The 19,236-nt window shown below is 45.6% G+C and overlaps 2 protein-coding genes across 2 annotated transcripts in view; both read left to right on the top strand.

Moving 5' to 3' along the window:
- The first annotated feature begins 134 nt into the window (after positions 1-134).
- Positions 135-13,472, top strand: Ms4a5 (membrane spanning 4-domains A5). The gene is made up of 5 exons (XM_004646772.2): positions 135-304; positions 2,832-2,960; positions 4,714-4,770; positions 6,197-6,349; positions 13,311-13,472. The coding sequence occupies exons 1-5, from the start codon at positions 152-154 to the stop codon at positions 13,470-13,472; spliced, it is 654 nt and encodes a 217-aa protein (XP_004646829.1). The 5' UTR covers positions 135-151.
- A 2,924-nt stretch (positions 13,473-16,396) lies between these two features.
- The window catches only part of Ms4a1 (membrane spanning 4-domains A1), a 12,337-nt gene continuing 9,497 nt past the window's right edge, over positions 16,397-19,236 (top strand). The window contains exon 1 of the mRNA XM_004646730.2: positions 16,397-16,570. The gene's annotated coding sequence lies outside the window, so the exon portion shown is untranslated. The remainder of the gene's footprint in view (positions 16,571-19,236) is intronic.

Below are 19,236 nucleotides of genomic sequence, written 5' to 3'. Positions count from 1 at the left end.
CCTTGACCCATCCTGAGATTCTATCAGTCTGTGACTCTAGAATTCCACCATTCTAAGCCAAAGCATAACAATGGCTGTGCTCCTGGCAGCCTTGGCGTCAGACAAGAACATGGTCTAGACCGATCACCAATCACCAGCACTCTCTTTCAGCATGGGTTCCAGCGACACGCAGAGCCCCGTATTTCTGTTATTTCCCCCAGAAGTCACTGATCCACAATATCAGTCTGCAGAACTAAGAAGCATAATCTATGAGTACCACGACTCCATGCAGAAATTATTTACCTCAAAAATGAATATCTTAGGGGTAAGTAAGACTCCCCCTGTGTATATTCCACTAAGGCAGGTATGGGGATGGGGCTCTCATTTCTCCAATTCTTTTTTTTTTTTTTAGCTTCTATTTTTTAATTAATTTTATAGAGAAACAAATAGCAATGATACAGTTTCAAAACAGGTTAGTAGGACAGTTACAATAACTAATACATTGCATATTATTGTCTTCATAGTAGTTACAGCACAAGATGCAGACATGATATCCTGTCCAAACACTATTAGTACAAATCTTTCTTCTCATTGAACTAAGAGAAAGTAACTGTATATCTATCCTATTTTGTATGTACAGATACAAAATGGTCCTTCATTTGTACCCCCTTTTTAGTTTAGTTTTGTCAGAGATGGGTATTCCATTGCATTTAAATATTGTAGGAGCATGAATTCAGCAAAATAAAGCAATCCAATATAGTCCAGTAGTCCATACTAGTAGTAGGTTATCTGTAGGACTGGCAATGTCACCATCAAGTTCTTCTTTAAAAGTCAATAATGCTAGATAGAGGAATACAGAAATGACAGGATACTTCTACCTACATATGGACCTAGAGGAGAAACTTAAAAATTATTAAACAAGTGTCCCAACGCTGACATGAAAGAAAATTAAAAAGTCAAATATTTATGATTTTTCAAGTAGAAATCATGAGAAAGTTGGCTACTACATTTGGTTGTCCAGATCAAGTCTTTAGAGAACAGAGACGATCTTCTTGCTTTATCTTGGTCTTCACCATCTAGCAGAAAAGTATAAAAACAAGGTATAAAAAGTAAAGCCATATTAATATGCTGAGCTATAAAAGGCTCAAGTCAACAACTTCTGACATTGCCAGTCCTATGAATAACCCGCTACTATTATGGACTACTGGACTATATTGGATTATTTTGCTGAATTCACACACCTACAATATTTAAATGGCAAGGGAATACCCATCTCTGACAAAACTAAACAAAAAAGGGGACACAAATGAAGAACCATTTTGTATCTGCATATACCAAATAGTTAAGATAGATATACACTATTTTCTGCAAGTTGCTGAGTTCGGTTCCTGGCACAAAAAATATATATATTTCAAGCCTAAGATAATGATGATGCCAATAACAGAGATCAAGAAATCAAGAAAGAAGATTGGGGTTAAAGGGAGAAGGTGAGCTTGGTTTAGGCCTGTTGCATAGGAGGCATTAATGGACCATCCAAGGGAGGATGTTTGACAAGAGGTAAATCTGTGGGTCTAGACTTGAAAAATGACACCCCTTCGGAGTCATCTACCAAGTGGGTGACAGCTGGCATGGCAAAAATGAGATTATTCACAGTAAAAGGGTGAAAATCAAAGGGCAAAACATAGAAGAGGTGGTCAGCATATAGAAGGGAATGCTCAAATACAGCAACACGCACCTCGCCCCTCGCCCGCTCGAGGTCCTCCCCTCACCTAGCACGCGCTGCTCCCACTACTGCTGCCAGGTCCTGAAGCAGCTCCGGAGGGGTGTTTCTGCAGCATCCTCACAGAAAGGGTGTGATCAAGAGGTCTGCGAATGCCGCTGCATGTTACCCAACAGAGAGGCAGCTTGGAAGACACGATGCTGTGTGCTCCTCCACCCTGCTCACCAGATCTAGCACTGTGTGACTCTGGCTTTCCCTCAGAGTCAGAAGGACCATGAAAGGAAAGCACTGTGAATCCATTCAGAGCATCAAGGCACGGCATGTTGTGCGCTCAGATGGCGACCGAGCCTGGGCGTGGTGGCGCGCACCTGTAATCCCAGCACTTGGGAGGCTGAAATCAGGAGGATCACCATGAGTCCAATCTGTGTAGTGAGACCCTGTCGGCCCCGTACTAAAATACGTTTTAAAAAAGAACATCAAGGCAGCCACAGCAAAACTGAAGTCACAAAAAAGGACTTGCAGACACATGAAAATAAGTGCTTCACTTGGATGCGCACCATGTTTTCTGACCCTCCGCAGAAATGCTCTTGTACAGCTCGTTCTTCTTCCACATCACTCCACCCATCTTTCCAGCACGTGTCGAGACGCTGCCTAGTGTTGAGGACATCACCAGCGCGACGCTGGGAGAAACACACAAAACCCCCCGGGACAGCAGGAAAGACGTCGGCCTGGAAGTGCAGAGGACTGGCGTCTGCCTCCAGCAGGGCTTGTGACTGGCAAGGCGGGTGCAGAGATTCAGCATTCAGTGCCCCTGGGACGGTCACAGTTGGGAGCTGGAGAGCTGGAGAGCGTGGCACATGTCGCTGCACCTCGTGGTCCCAGTCACAGTGTGGATCACCGCCCAACGCCTGAGCGATCTCCCACGCGGGCCTGTGCTGCTGGCCCAGTGTGCATTCTCAGGAGCACTGATGTAGGTTGTTTTCCCTGTTGCCCACTGTCAGCGGGGGGGGGGGGGTGAGAAATACCTGGAGCGTCTCCACGGGGCTGCTGCTGGCTTTCCACTGACTGGGTGACCGGAGCAGAAGAGAACCGCCCACGCTGTACTTGCCGTGACCTTCTTCTCTGTTCACAGGCTACCCAGGTCATCCTTGGAATTCTGATTTTTTCCTTTGGAATTGTTTTCCTTTTCACCTTGGTCGAGCCATATCCAAGATTTCCCTTTGTGATCATTACAGGGTACCCGTTCTGGGGTTCTGCTTTGGTAAGTACAGTCCACCCAGTCCAACTGGAAATCATGCCAGTGGATGTTAGGGAACTCCTAGCTATGAAATAAGACAGAGGCAGGTGTATGATATGCTCTGAAAAGCACAAAAACTGTTAACTTTTCTTGCTGAAATCATTTCATCATTAATTCACTAGAGATAAAGATGTCCCATCACTGGGTCGTAAAGTTCTCTCGGGAATATTCCTTTGGGCCTTACGGTTGTTTGTTTACTCACCAACTCATTCTACTCTAGCTGCTGTATATCCTAGCACACACCCACAGAATGAGCACAGTAAGGACCTTGCAAAGGGCTCTTACTCTATCAAGAAACAAAATATATGGACAGGCCATTTCAAGGCAGTGTGACAGGGATGACACTGAGGTGTAGGAAGTGCATAGGCAACAGGGACAAAGGAGCAACTTACACATTGGAACAGTGGAGAGTCAGGGCAGCTTCCCAAGAGGTCCCATCTAAGCACACAGAGCCACATATCTGAGCACATTTAGTCCATGTAATAAACACTGACTCAGCAGCTACCCAGTGCCAGGAGGAGGAGGGGCTTGGGATTCAAGGAAAGGCCATCTCTGGCAGCTCGAATGAGTGGAGAGTCGACTACCACAGGTTGCAGTGATTAATGATGAGGGGCCCAGAGGCTTTCCTGTAGACAGGCCCCAGGGGAAGTGATGCTGTCGAGAGACATTTCTGGGTTGGCTGAACTTTAAAAGATGTGTGGTTTGTGAGGTAAGGGTGGAGGATGGGAATGAGTGTCCAGGGACAAGGGGAGGGTGTCAGGAGTGGTTGAAGCTGGAAATTGGTCATATGTGTGCAGGCAGGACAAGGCCACAGTGCCTAAAGCACTCAAGCTACTGCAGTCTTGAGAAAAGCATCCTGCCTGGACAATTTCAGCCATTAGTTGCTAGGTAACCTTGTGTCTCATGATACTAACTTTATAAGAGTATAAGTAACTCTCTTACTGTTTCGTTGAGGTCCTTTCTCCATTAGGCAAACAGGCCTCCACCTGACCTCCCCTATTACCTGTTGTCTTTATTTTCTAATTCTTCCCACCGTTTTCTCCCAGGGACCACAAAAGACCAATGAGTCCCTACACTAGGAGGATCTGGGGGAACAGGGAATGAGCAAAAGCCTGAAGGTTCAGGAGAGCATTTTCCATGCTATGAACTGCAGAAGTCTAGCAGAGGAGTGAGGGTCAGGGGAGGCAGCAAGAGAGAAGCCAGGAGAAGAGCTAGAAATTGAAGAGTGGCAGGGCAGGGGTCAAATACAGAGTTTCACACAATGATATTTGCATGTTTTACTTTCGTCTGTAAAAATTCTGGAAGCTTCCTCAGAGTTAGAAGCATGTTAGCTTCAGCCCCAACAAAAAGGACAACTGGAGTATGGTAAAGGGGTGGGATCCAGCCCTAGGGGCTGTAAACCGCTTCGACAATGGTGTGTCAAAGTCCAGGCCACAATAGCCATAAAAGGGAGGATGAGGAAACAGAAGTCCAATGAGGTGAAAGCTTTTCTTCATAGTCCAATAAATAGCTAAAAGCTAAAGCAGATGTCCAGCCCAGTGTTTAGTGCACTGATTACTCCTGGACAGCCACAAGGCAGCTCAGGCTTCCACCTACCTGAGGGCAGTGGGATTCCAAAGGAGAGCATGGCGGAAGACAGGCAGAGCCCATCCAGAGGGACACTCTTGACCCCAGTGCAGCACTGGCCCAACATGAAGAGTTTTATTCTTTTTTACAGTTCATTGCTTCTGGAGCTTTCCTAATTGCATTGAAGAGAAAAACCACAAGAACAATGGTGAGTTCTGTTTCAACTTTATTACAAATGTAAAACTTTGACCAGGTGTGGTGGCACACGCCTGTAATCACAGCACTCAGGAGACTGAGGCAAGAGGATTGTTGAAAGTTCAAGGTCAGCATGGGCTACATACTGAGTTCACAGGCAGCCTGAACTATATAGCAAAACCTGTCTCAAAAAACAAAAACAAAATGAAATTTAAAACTTAGAAGTAATCCATTCTAGCCTTGAAAATGAACTTGGAAAATCATGAAACCACCACAATTCCACAACCTATCACATATTCTGACCAATCAATGGTATCTGCTCTCTAGTTTCATATCAACCATTAGGGCAAGAAAACTGTTAATTCTTACTGTGAAGACACAGAACAGTTACATGTCTTGTCCAAGTTCCCCAGTCACTGCATGGAAGAACCAACTTCAGTATTCCATTCTCTTACTTATTCTTGCTTTCCAGAGTATTTTTGGTGCCAACTACACATCAGACACTGGAGAGGAACAGGGGTGACTCACAAGAAGGGGTACCCTCACTAAGCCAGAAATGGAGCTGGGTGTGGAGTCCACATCTATGATCCCAAACACGCTGGGAGGCCAAAGCAAGAGGACAGCTTTGTGATTTACACAGATCTTGTCTCACAACAAAATTTTTCTTAAGGGTTGGAGATGTATCACAGTGTAAATGCCCTGGGATCAATCCTCAGTCACACACACACACACACACACACACACACACACACACACGTGGAATCTAGCAATGCAGTGCATACTTTCTCCAAATATAAAATAATTTAAGTAGAACATTTCTACTTTACTTGAAGAATCAAAGGCATCAGCTAACAATTTTCAGCAAAGAACATGTGCAGTTTTAGGATGAAATAAAAATGGCAGAGAAGCACAACACTTTAGCAGAACACAAAGGTAAGTAGGCCGGCCGTGACTGCCTGCATCACGCTGCAGTGCTGCGAGCCACGTCTGCGTCCACCTGTGTGCCCCCCCACTCTGGCCACCGCCTCCTGATCTGAATGGGTGCTCACTTAGCACAGAAGACTGGTGGCAAACCCACGGCACGCATGCTGCAGTGGGCTGTTGGTACCAAGGAAAACTCAATTATTGTGTTTTTCTGGTAATGTAGGAGTAAAATCTCAGTATTCGGGATGAATTGCAGGGTTCTCACTCTCAGGTAAGTAAGTGGGTTTGATGTGGCAGCTTCAGCTTTCTAAGAAAGTTTTCCCACTGCTGGGCTGACAGGTCAGTGGTCTCTTTCTGTGGACCAGAGAAATGAAGTGACTCGTGTGTGCCACACAGCTGGTCTGGCACCCTGTGCAGCCACAGCTAAACCCTGCTCTCCCACCTTCCCACCCACTACCCCATCTCCAGTGCAGGCCAGGCCTGAGCCACTGTGCTGTGTTCTGATTCTGTTTCAGATAAAAGCAAGCTGCACAATGAACTTCCTCAGTATTCTGGGAGCCATGCTTGGAATCATCCTCCTCGTGTTCGGCTTCCTTCTCGACAGAAACTACCTGTGTGGCTTCGCGAAAGACCTCGCTCCATGCCAAGAAGCTACCGTCGTGTTCATGGTGAGTGTGTGGTGCTTTGACAGCGAGAAGGGGGGTTAATCCAGCCGATTCACTGGCACCCTCTGAGCAGCACTCTGTGATGACGGAGGCCCACATTTCTTTTACTGGCTTAGAGAGCCCATAGACGTGACAGCCATCGTACCAAGCATTGTGGAATAGAGCGATGCACACATTATAACGCCCCCTTCAGGAACTCATACAAGTACTAAGACCAAAGATGTGTGAAGATGACCATAATACACAGAGCTGCTCTAAAAGGAAAACCCAAGCACAGCAGGCTGGCAGAGCTCATTGTCCTAGACGTACGAGTATCGTAAGCACAGAGTTGTGGCGGATGTTTTTGTTGTTGTTAGTCTGGACTTCTGATAAAGTGTGATAGATTGAAAATAAACATCCACTCTGCTCTCTTCAAAACTCAGAGGAAAAGAGGCTTATTCTGGAGAGCACTGTTAGCCCACAGCTGGCCAACTCCAAGATAGGAAGGTGTACTGGAAGGGTGTGGTGAGGGAAAGCTGCTCAGGAGCCAGAGGGAAGGCACGAGCTGGGACAGAGAGGGCCCTTCCAGGTCACACCCTGGTGGCACCTCTTCTCACCAGGCCCACCTGCTCACCACACGGCCCTTGTGACCCTGCCCCCTTCCCATCTCTGAGCACACAAGGCTTCTGGGGGACATCAAGGTACAGATCATAATAACAGGCATGTCCCAAGCAATGCAAGAGAAAATTTCAGGAAGGACATTTTTGTTCCAGTAGATTCTTGTGGCAGTGGTCTAGTTACGGATTCTGAGGAGCCTGCGTCACCTCAGTGGAGCCAATTGGGGGACTTCATCTTTTGGAGTTTTTCAAAATTTATAGTTTGAGACACAAAAGACAGGTGAGGATGGTTTTAGCAATATCATATCCATCAAGGTTCAATGGTAGGCCTTTTTTAATGGTACTTCCAAAATAACCTCTTTTAACTATAAATGTGAAGAGTTACCAGACTAGATGCCTAGCAGAGGAATGTAGTCCATATCTATTCATAAGAAACACTGAAAAGTCATTACTGTAATCACTGTCAGCAGAAAGGGGAGCATGCCACAGAGCCGCTGGGATGGGAACAGAATTTCTGAGGAGTCAGTCAACAACCAACAAGCAAATAAGAAGATACGAGGGTATCAGGAGAGGTTTGATCTTGAAAAATCAGATCCAGCCACCCGACACAAGAAAGCGGTACCCTCCAAGGTGGAGTGTGTGGGCAAATCCCTCCCCAAGTCCATTTTGTACATATGAAGACTGAGCAAGTTTCATTTTTAGTAACTTTTTAAAGACACTAATGCATGGCCAACATAATTTACCTAGAAAGGATATTCATGAGAGGTCTTTTATCCATTAATATGGTGAAGATAGACTGATAAATCCACACAGAAATCCTGCCCTGTGAACCTACATACACATAAAAATGTGGGTAAGAGCCAGGAAAAGGGGAAGAAGGGCAGATCCCAGGGAACACTGAAGGAGGGGAACTTGACTCCTAGGCAAATGAAGAGCTCAGCTGGGAGGCTCCATGCTCACGAGAGCTGAGCTTGGCAACAGGAGCTGGGGAACTGGGGCAGGTCTCACTGGATCTACGCAAGGCTTCATCGAGGGCAAAGCACCAATGCCAGCACCCCTGGGAAGCCTGTGACTGCTAAAAGCTGGGACTACTCAATAGATAGATAGATAGATAGATAGATAGATAGATAGATAAAATATATATATATATATATATATATATGTACTAATTTTATTGAGAAAGAAGTAGCAATGAGATAGTTTCAAAACAGGTTAGTAGGACAGTTACAATAATTAATACATTGCATATTGTTGTCTTTGTAGTAGTTATTCATAGTACAAGACACAGACATGAAATCCTGTCCAAACACTATTAGTTCAAACTTTCTTCTCACTGAACCAAGAGAAAGCAGCTGCATATCTACTGTCCTGCTACAATGTTGTGGATGGTTAGATTTCTAAATTTCTGTATTCAACGTACTAAGAGAAGATGCGCAGAATCTTGGTTCGTTGCCAACAGGAAACAGGCGCATGCTTGCTGGGCTTCACAGGTGAAGTGGGTCAGGAGGACTCCTGAGGGCAGGGTTACGGAAGGGTGCAGGAATGGTTAGAATTCATAAACTTGAGGACTTCCATGAGCAGACCATGGGCTTGTCTTCAGGAAAGAGGAGGGGGGCAGAGAGGGAGGGGAGAGAGGAGGAGCAGGAAAAAGGAAAGAAAGTGGTGCACACTATGAAGGCTCGAAAGGGTCAACAATCAACTCTTGGAAAATGCTAAGTAAGCACAAACATCTTTTTTTTTTCCACTTCTGGTTCTGAGTAGTTTACACCAGGATATCCGCTTACTGTGTACACCTGGAAAGAAATGAAAACACACACTGTGTGCTGCTAGCAGATGAAGGAGGCAGCGCAGCTCAGATCTGTCCTTGACTGGAATGTTCTCTGATGCTTCTCACAAAACTCAGATTTCAATGTCTGTTAAACCTTAATGATAGAAAATTAACCCCCTGAAAGTACAATAAAAGAAATATATTATATAAAGAAATATATATAATAAGAGAAATATATAAAGACAAGATCAGAAACCAGGGTTTTTTTTAAATTTTAAAAAGAAAGGGAAATGAAATGAAATGAAATACGTGGAGTACTACAAAGGATCAAAGCAGTCAACAACCAGTTCTTGCGAAATGTTATTAAAATATGCAAGGCTTTTTCTTCTCCCACTTGTTTGTGACAGTTGTTTATATCAGAACATCTTAGTAAAACTCACTTTAAAAGTTGATTAATAGATCAAAAGCAGAAAATATAGAGGGAAGAAACCACAGCAACCAAGATCTGCAGCGCAACAATGACAGGGTGATGAGGCCTGAAGAGAGCTCCAGCTCCTTCCTGCTCGGCCCGAGCGCTGCTTCCTGAGCTTTCCGCAGTATGGGCTTAGACCCCAGGCCAAGGTGCTGAGACGCCGCCGAGGGCTCACCAGGCAAGGAGGCAGCCACGGGGCTCTCCTGCGCAGGCCCCCTCGGGCTGCAGAAGCAAGCTAATACAACATCCCTTAGAAAGTAAGAGAAATCCTTTCTTTTTATGTTTTTTTTAAATAATAATAATTTTCTAAAGATACAGAATTTCAGTAAACAAGATGGTAGGAATTCAAAAATAGCTCTTATATTTAGAACATATAAAGAATTTTTAAAAATCAAGCCTCCAAAATTCAAAGACCCAATCAAAAATGAGCCTGAGATGAACATACACTTCTCAGAGGAAGAAATAAAATGGCAAATAAATATATGAAAAAATGTTCAACCACATTTGTCATTTGAGAAACTCAAAACATCACTGAAATTCCGTCTCACCCCAGAAACAATGCTATCATCAAGAAGTCAACCAATAACAAACGCTGGAGAGGCTGAGGCAAAAAGGAACCCTTCTCCACTGCTGGTGAGAGCATAGACTGGTGCAACCGTTATGGAAATCAGTGTGGAGACTTCTCAAAAAGCTAGGCTTGGAGGTCCCATTCAACCCAGCTATTCCCCTTGTGGGTATTTTTCCAGAAGAACTAAAAATATCATACCACAGAGATATATGTGCACCCGTGTTTGTAGCAGCACAATTTGTCATAGCTAGATCTTGAAAACAAACCAAATGCCCATCACCTGAGGAATGGATAAAGAAGATGTGGTGTGTTTGTACAATGGGGTACTACTCAGCTATTTAAAAAGACAAACTGTTTATTAGTTATTAAAGGAGACCACAAAGTGGAGGTGTGGGATACTGATAAACACCACAGGATGTCATTTGTGGGGAAAAACACCTAGAATTAAGAATACAGGAAACAAACCAGCCCTCACAACACTAAAGTTCATGCTTGAGTTATTTTGATCTGTGGCTAGATCAAGACGCCTTTCCCAAATCTAGCTGTCTGATGGAAGATCATGAAGTCACGTCTAGAGGGTGATAACTTATTATTTCTATCATTTCATATGCTACAGTACATTTATCTGGTTAAAAAAAATACTAGTCATGCCTAAAGCCAGGACTGAATATCAGAAACACTAAAACAAGGCAGTAGAAATAAAGATGATCCAAGTAGTAGAGTTATTTTGTCATAAGACAGCCACGACTGTCATATTCAGGAAGGGAAGACGTGGCACTAAGAACTCTCAGTTCTTCTAAGAGTTAATCTGAGAATTAATTCAGATACAGTTGTGAAACTGCAAACTGGTAACTGAATTCAAGCATGCAGGAAGGGGCGTCAGCGTCAGTCAGCATGTCAGAGGAGGCAGGGCAGGGACAGGAATCCACACCAAGGGGCACAGGCACAGCCAGAGCACGCTGTGTGCGTGAATGAAGATGCCGCTGTGGAGTCCAACACGGGGTACAATTAAGATGCACTGAGTACACAGGACATATATGTATGAAGTTAGAATCAGTATCAAATACTGACACTACAGCTGGGGAGGCTGCAATGATGGAGAATTACAGGAAGTACGTGAGGGAACTATACGGAAGAATTTTAAAATGTAACTTCTGCATATAATTGGAGAACCAGGAAAGAGGAAAGCCAAAATAAAGCCAAAGCAACTATTTGAAGAGATGGTGGCTGATGATTTTTCTAACCAGAGTCAAGTACAAGATGCAGATTCTGAATTCTGTGAATCACAAACAGGAAAAAATTACAAAGGGAACAATGGCATGCATGTGTAATAGTAAAATTGCTTTTAAAAAAAGAGATGAACCTCAAAAAACCTCATCTGGGAGATGAGTGGATGGGTTGCATTATAAACAAATCAACAAAGTAAACTACCAACGGATTTCTGTCCAGCTGCCAGGCCAGGGGAGGGCAGGAAGTAAAGCAATGAGATCCAGGAAGTACGGGCACAAAAGAATGCCAACCTGGTATTCTGTTCTTGGCAAACATACCTTATTAAGAAAAAAGAAATCCATACTTCTATGGTTTAGACAGACAACGTCACCCCAAAGTCTCAAAGGTTCAGAGGTGAGGCTTTTGGGGAGTAACTGGGTCATGAAGACTCCACCTCCATGAACAGTTAGTTCACTGATGAGATCATGATTTGATGGCACTGTTGGGAGACCATGCACACGTAGGAGGCAGGGCCCAGTTGAAGGCGGTGGGTCTCGGGGTGTGGCCTCAGGGACCAGAGCGGCTAATGCCCCTTCTCTTTGGCTCTCCCCCTCTCCACCTCCACCTCTGCCTCCACCTGCCTCTCCCTCTCTTACAGGTAATTATCTCTTATAAACTTGGTGTAGAACTCGAAACAAGGCACTAGAAACAATTCAGCATGTAAGGCCAAGTCAGTTGGTACTAGGAACACACAGCTGATGTCATGTGCAAAAATCAGTCAGTGATAGGCCTGAGTTTTCTAAACACTAATTAAATAGAGAAATCAGGGGCTGGTGAGATGGCTCAGTGGTCTAAAGCACCTACTTAGAACAAGCTTGGCAAAGCACGGGGACCATGGTTCAATCCCCCAGCACCACATGCCAGCCAGCCCCGCCCCCTGGTGGGCTGAGCTGGCCACACACACACACACACACACACACACACACACACACACACATAAATAAATAAAATTTAAAAAATAAATAAATAAATAAATAAATCAAATAGTTCATGTGCAGGTACAAATTCCCTATAATGAAATATATATATATATATATATATAATAAACTTAATTATATTTTAAAAGTAAACTTAAAAAACAAGACCCATGAGACATAAAAATGCTAACGAGACTGAACTGTGAAGCTTTTAGAGTAGGGAAAGAGGCAGGTAAACATTTCCGTGTTTTGGGGTGTACAAACCTAGAATCCTTAGAATATACAAGCATCTAACTTTAAAAAGAAAAAAAAAAGCAGTAAAATAGACAGGCATGAACTTTTTTTCTAAAATAAATTTTTAAAAAAGTAAAGTAAAGCCTAAACCCCTTCATCAAGGAAGTCATGAAGAGTATGGAATATAAGACCCAGAAGGGGGCAGGGTTTCCCAGTGCATGTATCTGGCAAGAAGTTGTATTCTATCTACATGAACCATTCTTGAAAATCTGTAAGAAGCAACAGAAAAATTAAGAAGAGTGGGGCCAAGGAGATGGCTCAGTAGAATAAGCGCTTGCCTGGCAGGCACAATGGGCCTGAGCTCAATTCCCAGTTCCGCAAAAAAAAGAAAAAAATAGACCTCATCTTTAAAAAAAAAAAATTAAGAAGAGTAAGATCTGAACAAGTACTTCACAAAGAAAGATGGCAAACAGGTAGTGGACACACTTGGAACTAGCATCATCAGAGAAACGCAAGCTTAAACCACAAGAATCTGCCACTGGATTCACAGTGCAATGACAATTAAAGACACTGGCAGTAACAACTACCGGTGGGGCCGGCAAGATGGCTCAGTGGTCTAAAGTTCCTGCTTAGGCAAGTGTGCAGAGACTGTGGCTCAATACCCCTACACATACCATGCTAGCCCTGTCCTCAGGGTGGGCTGAGCTGGCCACAAAAGAAAAGAAAAGAAAAGAAACAAACTACTGGTGAGCCTGTCCTGGCACTCTTACACATTTTTTGGCAGAAGTAGAAGATGGTTCAACTATCTGGACAAACTGCTTGGTCAATTTTAACTAAGCTAGGCATTCCATCTATTTTATGCCTCATAATAGACATTTACAAAATTATTTCCTATGAATAATTTGGAAAATGCATTATTTCCTACGATTTTGTTGAACAAATAGTCTTCAACCCTCCCACATTGCCGAAGCTGAGGTGTCTGTCCACTCACACCATGCTCCGCTAATTCAGCTCTAGAGCATCAATCCCTTGAGAGACAAGCAGGGTTCTTTATTGCTGTATATCCCTAACTTGTTTCAGTCAGGAAAACCATGACAGCACTAACCCATGGCCCTTCATGCTCCTTCTCTTCTGCTACAGGGGATGCTGGTGATGCTGCTGCTCTTCACCATGGCTGAGTTAGCCATTTCTCTGTCTTTCTGCATGTGGAGTGTCACCTATTCAGTTGTTAGGAATGGTGTTAAAGAGCACCATGGAAATAAAAATGTGGTGTATGGTTACCTCCGAGGACTCTGCATGTGAGGAAGCCCATGAGGAGCAGACTCTCGAGGCTGGCAAGTGCGTGAAACATGGAAGAGTGACTAGAAGGGGGCAGGGGCCTGAGGGCCATGGGCACACACAGCACACCTACCTCAGGGCAATGCCACTTCGATCTTCCCCAGAGAGAATGATCACCAGGGTCATCACCTCTGTTAGCCACACAAACTTTCAGATAAAGGACAGCAATATAGGCTGCCTGTGTACACACAAAGACGTGAGCCAGGGCCCAGGGCCCAGGACCAGGAGGGACCAGGCATCCCGGGTCCCTTATTCCTGACAAGCTTCTGCTGATCTCTGAGGGACTCCACACAGCAGCTCCACTCCACTGGGTGAACACAAGTTGGGTGGGAGGATGGATTTGACCAGGGGCTGAGGGCATAGCTCAGAGGTACAGTAATGCCTAGCATGCCCAAGACCTGGGTTCAGTCCCCAACACACACACACACACACACACACACACACACACACACACACACGAAAAGAACAATGGTTTAGCCCACAAACTTTGCCTGAGCTGGTCCACTAGAACAGCAACAGCAGTAAAGTGGAGGGTGAGCGTTCATGCAGCAGCTACTATGTCCTAATGTCACACTAAATGCTATGCCTGTTACTCATTTAGTCTCACACAAACTCTAGCAAATGGATGTTATTACAGTGCCCGAAATGGTAAGTGAGCTTCTCAAGGCCACAGGCTCACAGTGGCAGAGATGTGGATCAACAGGCTCCCCCGCAGGTCCTAGAGACCACGGTCTTCCTCCCTATGCCAACCACTATCTCTCAAGCTTTTGAGCTCAGAATCTCTTCACCCTCTGAGAAACTCTTGATGTGTCACTAATGTTAATATAAACAATATTTTCTCTAAAATAACTATAATTTTCCAAAATAAAACAATGTAGACAAAGGCAACAATTTCTGTGCTCATTTCCGCACAACGACAGCTCCCAACCTGGCTGTCACCTGAGGACTTCCATGAGCCCCAACCCAACACATGTGGACACCCTACTTCAGTTAAGTCTGGGTGCAGTGAGAGTCGGGAAGTGGCACGAGCTGAGGCTTTACAAAGGCTTCCAAAGCGAAGTGAAGCCTGGAAGCTACCACTGTCCTTTGCCACAGGAGAAAACAGCTGGATTCTCTCAGTGGCTTTGCCCTGTATTCTCTGGTATTCTACATCCTGAGGTTATCACTATAACCTTGCAGAAAGGGAGAATAATAATAACTATTGCATTATTATTATTATTGCTAAAATAATTTGGGCTGGTGGACACCCTCAATGTTGTCAGGTACCCCAGGAAACCCCCAGAGCACGCTTAGGAACCAGGCCTTCCATCGCTATAGTGCCTCTGCAGGCACAGACCCAGAGCTCCATGCAGCTAACTTTCCTGAATCTATGCCAGCAGTGTGATTGGGAATCAGGATTTTCATCAAGATCCTCAACTGCACACGACATGCATAGAAAAACAGAGACTTAGCATGCTAAAAGAAATAAACTCAGGAGCTTCCACGTGTGCTGAAAGAGCTCAGCATGGGAGAAGGTGGCAGGCAGGATGCACAGCGAAAAAAGGGGCTGGTCAGCTGCCCAAAGAGTGAGGCTCTGCTGAAACACGTCAGACACCCAGGTGGTGTTGAGGTGCATGAGGGCTGAGACATATTACAGAGCGACAGTCCCGACACACACTGGCGATGGCTTGGGGCCACAACTAGGCTAAAGTGTTTCCCCGTGTAGAACTGCTGGACTTGAACAGGCTACTTAAGCTTTGTGACCCTTAAATTCCTAGACTAACGTGTGACACGGGTATCTTCTATGTAATGGATTTTCTGTGAACCATAAATGAAGTGTGTCAAGAGACCTTATCAGCACTTGCAACCTAAAACCTACTTAATGAAACACTACCTTTTAAAAACTTATAATTTAGATGGTACTGCTGTATGAGCATCACTTACTTTATTGCTTGCTAGCTGTTAGCATCGGGAGAAGGTGCCTTATTTCCTGAGCTTTTGTTTCTGCAATTATAAAACAGAATCCATCAATACTGTACATGTCAGAGTACTACTTATGTGGACAGGGTTAGGCATATAGGTAAGAATCCAACCAATGTTCCTGTTCTGTTAAAGATGCAAAGCATTTCATCAGAACAGAACCACGAAACTCTAAAATACTTGAAAGTCACTTACCTTAGGATGAATCATTCATAAGAACAACAAGGGGACTTTTTGACCTGTAAGCAAATTCTAGGTTACTTAGATACCTGGCCTCTCTCCTGGGGGCTCGCGGGTGGGGGCTGCATCTCCTTCCCAAGGAACTGGGGTCGGGCCTCACTGCACAGCCGATAACTAAGGTAATCATGACGCTGCTTCCATCCAGGCTGCTGGAAGGACAGGGAGGGTCCATAGGTCAGAGTGCTGGCTCAAATTCTGTCCCCAAACGTGGAAACAGACTCTTGCTTCAAGCTCCTGGATCATGTTCTGCAGCGCTGCCATACTTTCAGGCCATTTCTGCTAAATCTCACACGAGGCGGACACGGTTCGCTAGACTCCTAAGAGAAAGTACAGGTGTCGCGTTTGACAACCTGGAGTCTGATCCTCCTGAGGACACATGCGCACATAATCCCTGCACAGATGCCTCCTCCCCGCCTACTCATCCCTACAAGTGAAGCGGAAAGGTAAAAGTTGGCCCCACCAGCCCATCTTTGGAGAACTTCGAGAGCCCTCCTTGCCCTTAGGGACCCACCACGCACACCTGCTTGCAGGGTGGGGGCCGCAGAAGTCCTTCTAATTAAGGTAGCATGAAGCACTCTGGCTGTCCCCTGGGGTACTTTTCAAGAAGTGAAACCTGGTACAGCCCAAGGTCTTCTGGGCCTCCTCCGGCTCTGGTAAGCTTACATGGAACCGAAGTAATTGGAGCAGAGCGCAAGGTGGCAGACGCTACTGATTTCCTGTCACCTGGTGTCCATCGGAGACACCAGCCCCAGGCCTGGTCTGTCTCACTCACCCTCCACGACCCGAGAAAGCAGAGGCAGCGTTCCGAACTGAGCCGCAAACATCCCAATCAGCCCTCGAGCCTCGAAGCCTCAGAGAGTCAGGTAAGGCATCTGTGGGCTTTGTGTACAGGGCTAAAAGGAGATGGCGGTAAGGAGCGGAGTGGTTTTAGAAATTGGAAAGTGCCTTACCTCCAGGACGCCCTGCTCCCGTTTCTAATAGTGCCATGACCTGAGCAGGGGCGATTTCTGGGCTTGCTCCCCACCCACTTCCTTGGCCGCTGGTCCTTTCAAGAACAACCCTGGACGACCAGCTCGGAGCCATTCTACAGAGGCAGAAGAAGCCAGCAGCATGTAGGCCAACATGTCCTTTCCAGCTGGCTGTGTTCCAGCGGGCGCTCTGCAGCGCAGGCCACACAACCTGGGCGAGCTGCTCAGTGGCACACTCGCCGGGCTCACAGCACCAGGAAACAGGTCCCTGAGTGACCCTAGCAGGACACACAACTCCCCTAAGAAACATTCGCTCCATGAAAGGAGTTGCCATTTACCAAGAAAAAGTCCTCAGTGAGCAGAGAGGGACAAAGGCAGAGGTGAGAGGAACAAAGGCAGAGGAGGGAGGGACAAAGGCAGAGGAGGGAGGGACAAAGGCAGAGGAAAGAAGGACAAAGGCAAAGGACCCACAGGGAGCTGAAAGAGAATTAACCTGCAGGGGTAAGGAGGGCAGACGAAGGTGCGGGGTGACCTGCACAGTGGACAGGAGGTACAAAGGCCAAGAGAAGCAGACTCAGAGGAGAAGGCAGGGGACAGAGCCAGCCTCAGTTCGGGGGGTTTGGGGGGGACAGGGTGCTGCAAGTGTGCACACTGGGGTGGTGGCCTGAGCAGGAGGCGGTGGAGGTTCTCCAGCAGGCTATCCCGGGGCAAACAGGGACTTGCAGTCTGGGAAGTTTCACCCAGGAGCCATGTGCAGAATGGACAAGAGAGTGATCGAACCCCCCCCACACAAAAAAACAAGACATTTGCACTAATCCAGGAAGGAAATCATGAACATTCTGAGGTAGCGCTGGGTGCGAGATGTGTCACAGAACTAGGAACCACAGGACCCGGACTGATGACTGTGGGAGACAGAGTGAGCGTGGAATCCCACTCCAAGGCCTTCGCCTGGGCAGCACAGCAGTCTGCGGCCCAGGGCCTGGGAAAGGCCCTGGCATTTGCATCAGTCTTTGAACCGAGCTGTTCCAGTTGAATGGGGCTGGCAGAGAGCAGTGGAGAAGCACCGAGTGGGTGGTCAGGCATGGGGGTAGTGGCGGGATGTGGGGCTCTGAAGACGTGGGGTACAGGAAAGGGAGATGGGGCAGCAGCCCCCATGCTGCAAGTCTGAGGAGGGAGCCTTTGGGCTTGGGGGCAGATTTTAGCCAGAAAAAGGGTCCAGTCATAATGGTTCTTCTTTGAGTTTGGGGTACCTTATTAATTGCAAACTATCTCATGTTCTAAAAGGCAGAGTTCGCAGTGGGCAAGGTAGTTGAATTTATAGAGAACACAGAGAAAGTGGCAGAACTGAACTCACTGCTGACGGCCAGAGTAAAAGGCTACTTGTGCGGTGCACAGAGCGGATGGAGGGGCAGCGGTGGGAAACAGAGGTGGGCTGGAGGCGCAGGGCAAGAAGGCAGAGCCCCGTGCCAGAGGCCAGCGAGGATACAGATGCAGAGCTATTTTGAGAGGCAGAGGAGGAAGTTGAGGTAGCAAAACTCAGGCAGCTTTGAACTTCTTGGGGCACGATGGAGTTATCGGACCTAAACGTCATTATTCAGACCAGAACCCAGTGGGCTGTCAACTCTGCAGGGGGTGGGCTGGGGGCAGTGGAGCCTTCAGATATCAAAAAAGATTTGCAGAAGTTACTGTGATAAAACGGGATGGTGTGTGGTCATGTGGGTCCTGACTTTAGTGTCAGTGCTGATTTTATCATCAGTGAAAATAAAATCCTACTGTTAGCACATTTTGACAAATGTAGTCAGTAATCTATACTAGTAATCTGCCCTAGTCTTTGAGCATAATTATGAGTTGGGTCATGGGGCTGGGGAGATGGCTCAGTGGAATAAGTGCTTCTCTGGCAAACGCAAGGGCCTGAGTTCAATCCCCAGTTCTGCCAAAAAAAAAAAGAGAGAGAGAGAGAGAGAGAAAGAGTTGGGTAGTATTTAAGTCACAGTGTATATGTATTTTTTTAATTAAAAACAAAAAGCATAGGAAAAGAGTATACAATGTGTTAATTATTGAAACTGTCTTACCAATTTGATTTGAAACTGTCTCATTGCTATTTGTTTCTCAATAAAATTATGGAGAAAAAATAAAATAAAAACAAAAAAACACTATCAAAACAAGATAACAGGAGAGGAACAATAGTTAATACACTGTGTATTGTGATCTTCATAGCAGTTACTCAGTCTGCAAGATACAGGCATGAAACAATGCCCACACAGTATTAGCACAAATCTTTTTTTTTTTTTTTTTTTTGTATTTTAGGGAAGGGTCTACAGGGTGTTCAGGGTCTCACTACTAGACCGAACTTGTAGTGATTCTCCTGTTTACAGCCTCCCAAGAGCTGGGATTATAGGCACTAGCCATCACACCCAGTCTCATTTGCCCTCTCAGAATGGCCAAGGGGCAGGACTTTAATCTGCTGAGCTATTTGGCCAGCCCAAATCCTCACATTTCGAAATACCATTCTATCTTCACATTTACTTTCAAATTTTAATACTTTGTAAAAGTAAAAAAAA

Source organism: Octodon degus, unplaced genomic scaffold (genome assembly GCF_000260255.1).
Source record: "Octodon degus isolate 3935 unplaced genomic scaffold, OctDeg1.0 scaffold00279, whole genome shotgun sequence".
Classification (NCBI taxonomy): domain Eukaryota; kingdom Metazoa; phylum Chordata; class Mammalia; order Rodentia; family Octodontidae; genus Octodon; species Octodon degus.
The sequence above is the reverse complement of the archived record's forward strand: the minus strand, read 5'-3'. Positions and strand labels throughout refer to the sequence as shown.

Excerpts from the sequence above, each read along its gene's own strand:
- Ms4a5 (XM_004646772.2), top strand. The coding sequence starts at position 152 with ATGGGTTCCAGCGACACGCAGAGCCCCGTATTTCTGTTATTTCCCCCA. Across the intron at positions 2,961-4,713 it reads CGTTCTGGGGTTCTGCTTTG|TTCATTGCTTCTGGAGCTTT; the intron begins GTAAGTACAGTC and ends TCTTTTTTACAG. Across the intron at positions 6,350-13,310 it reads AAGCTACCGTCGTGTTCATG|GGGATGCTGGTGATGCTGCT; the intron begins GTGAGTGTGTGG and ends CTTCTGCTACAG.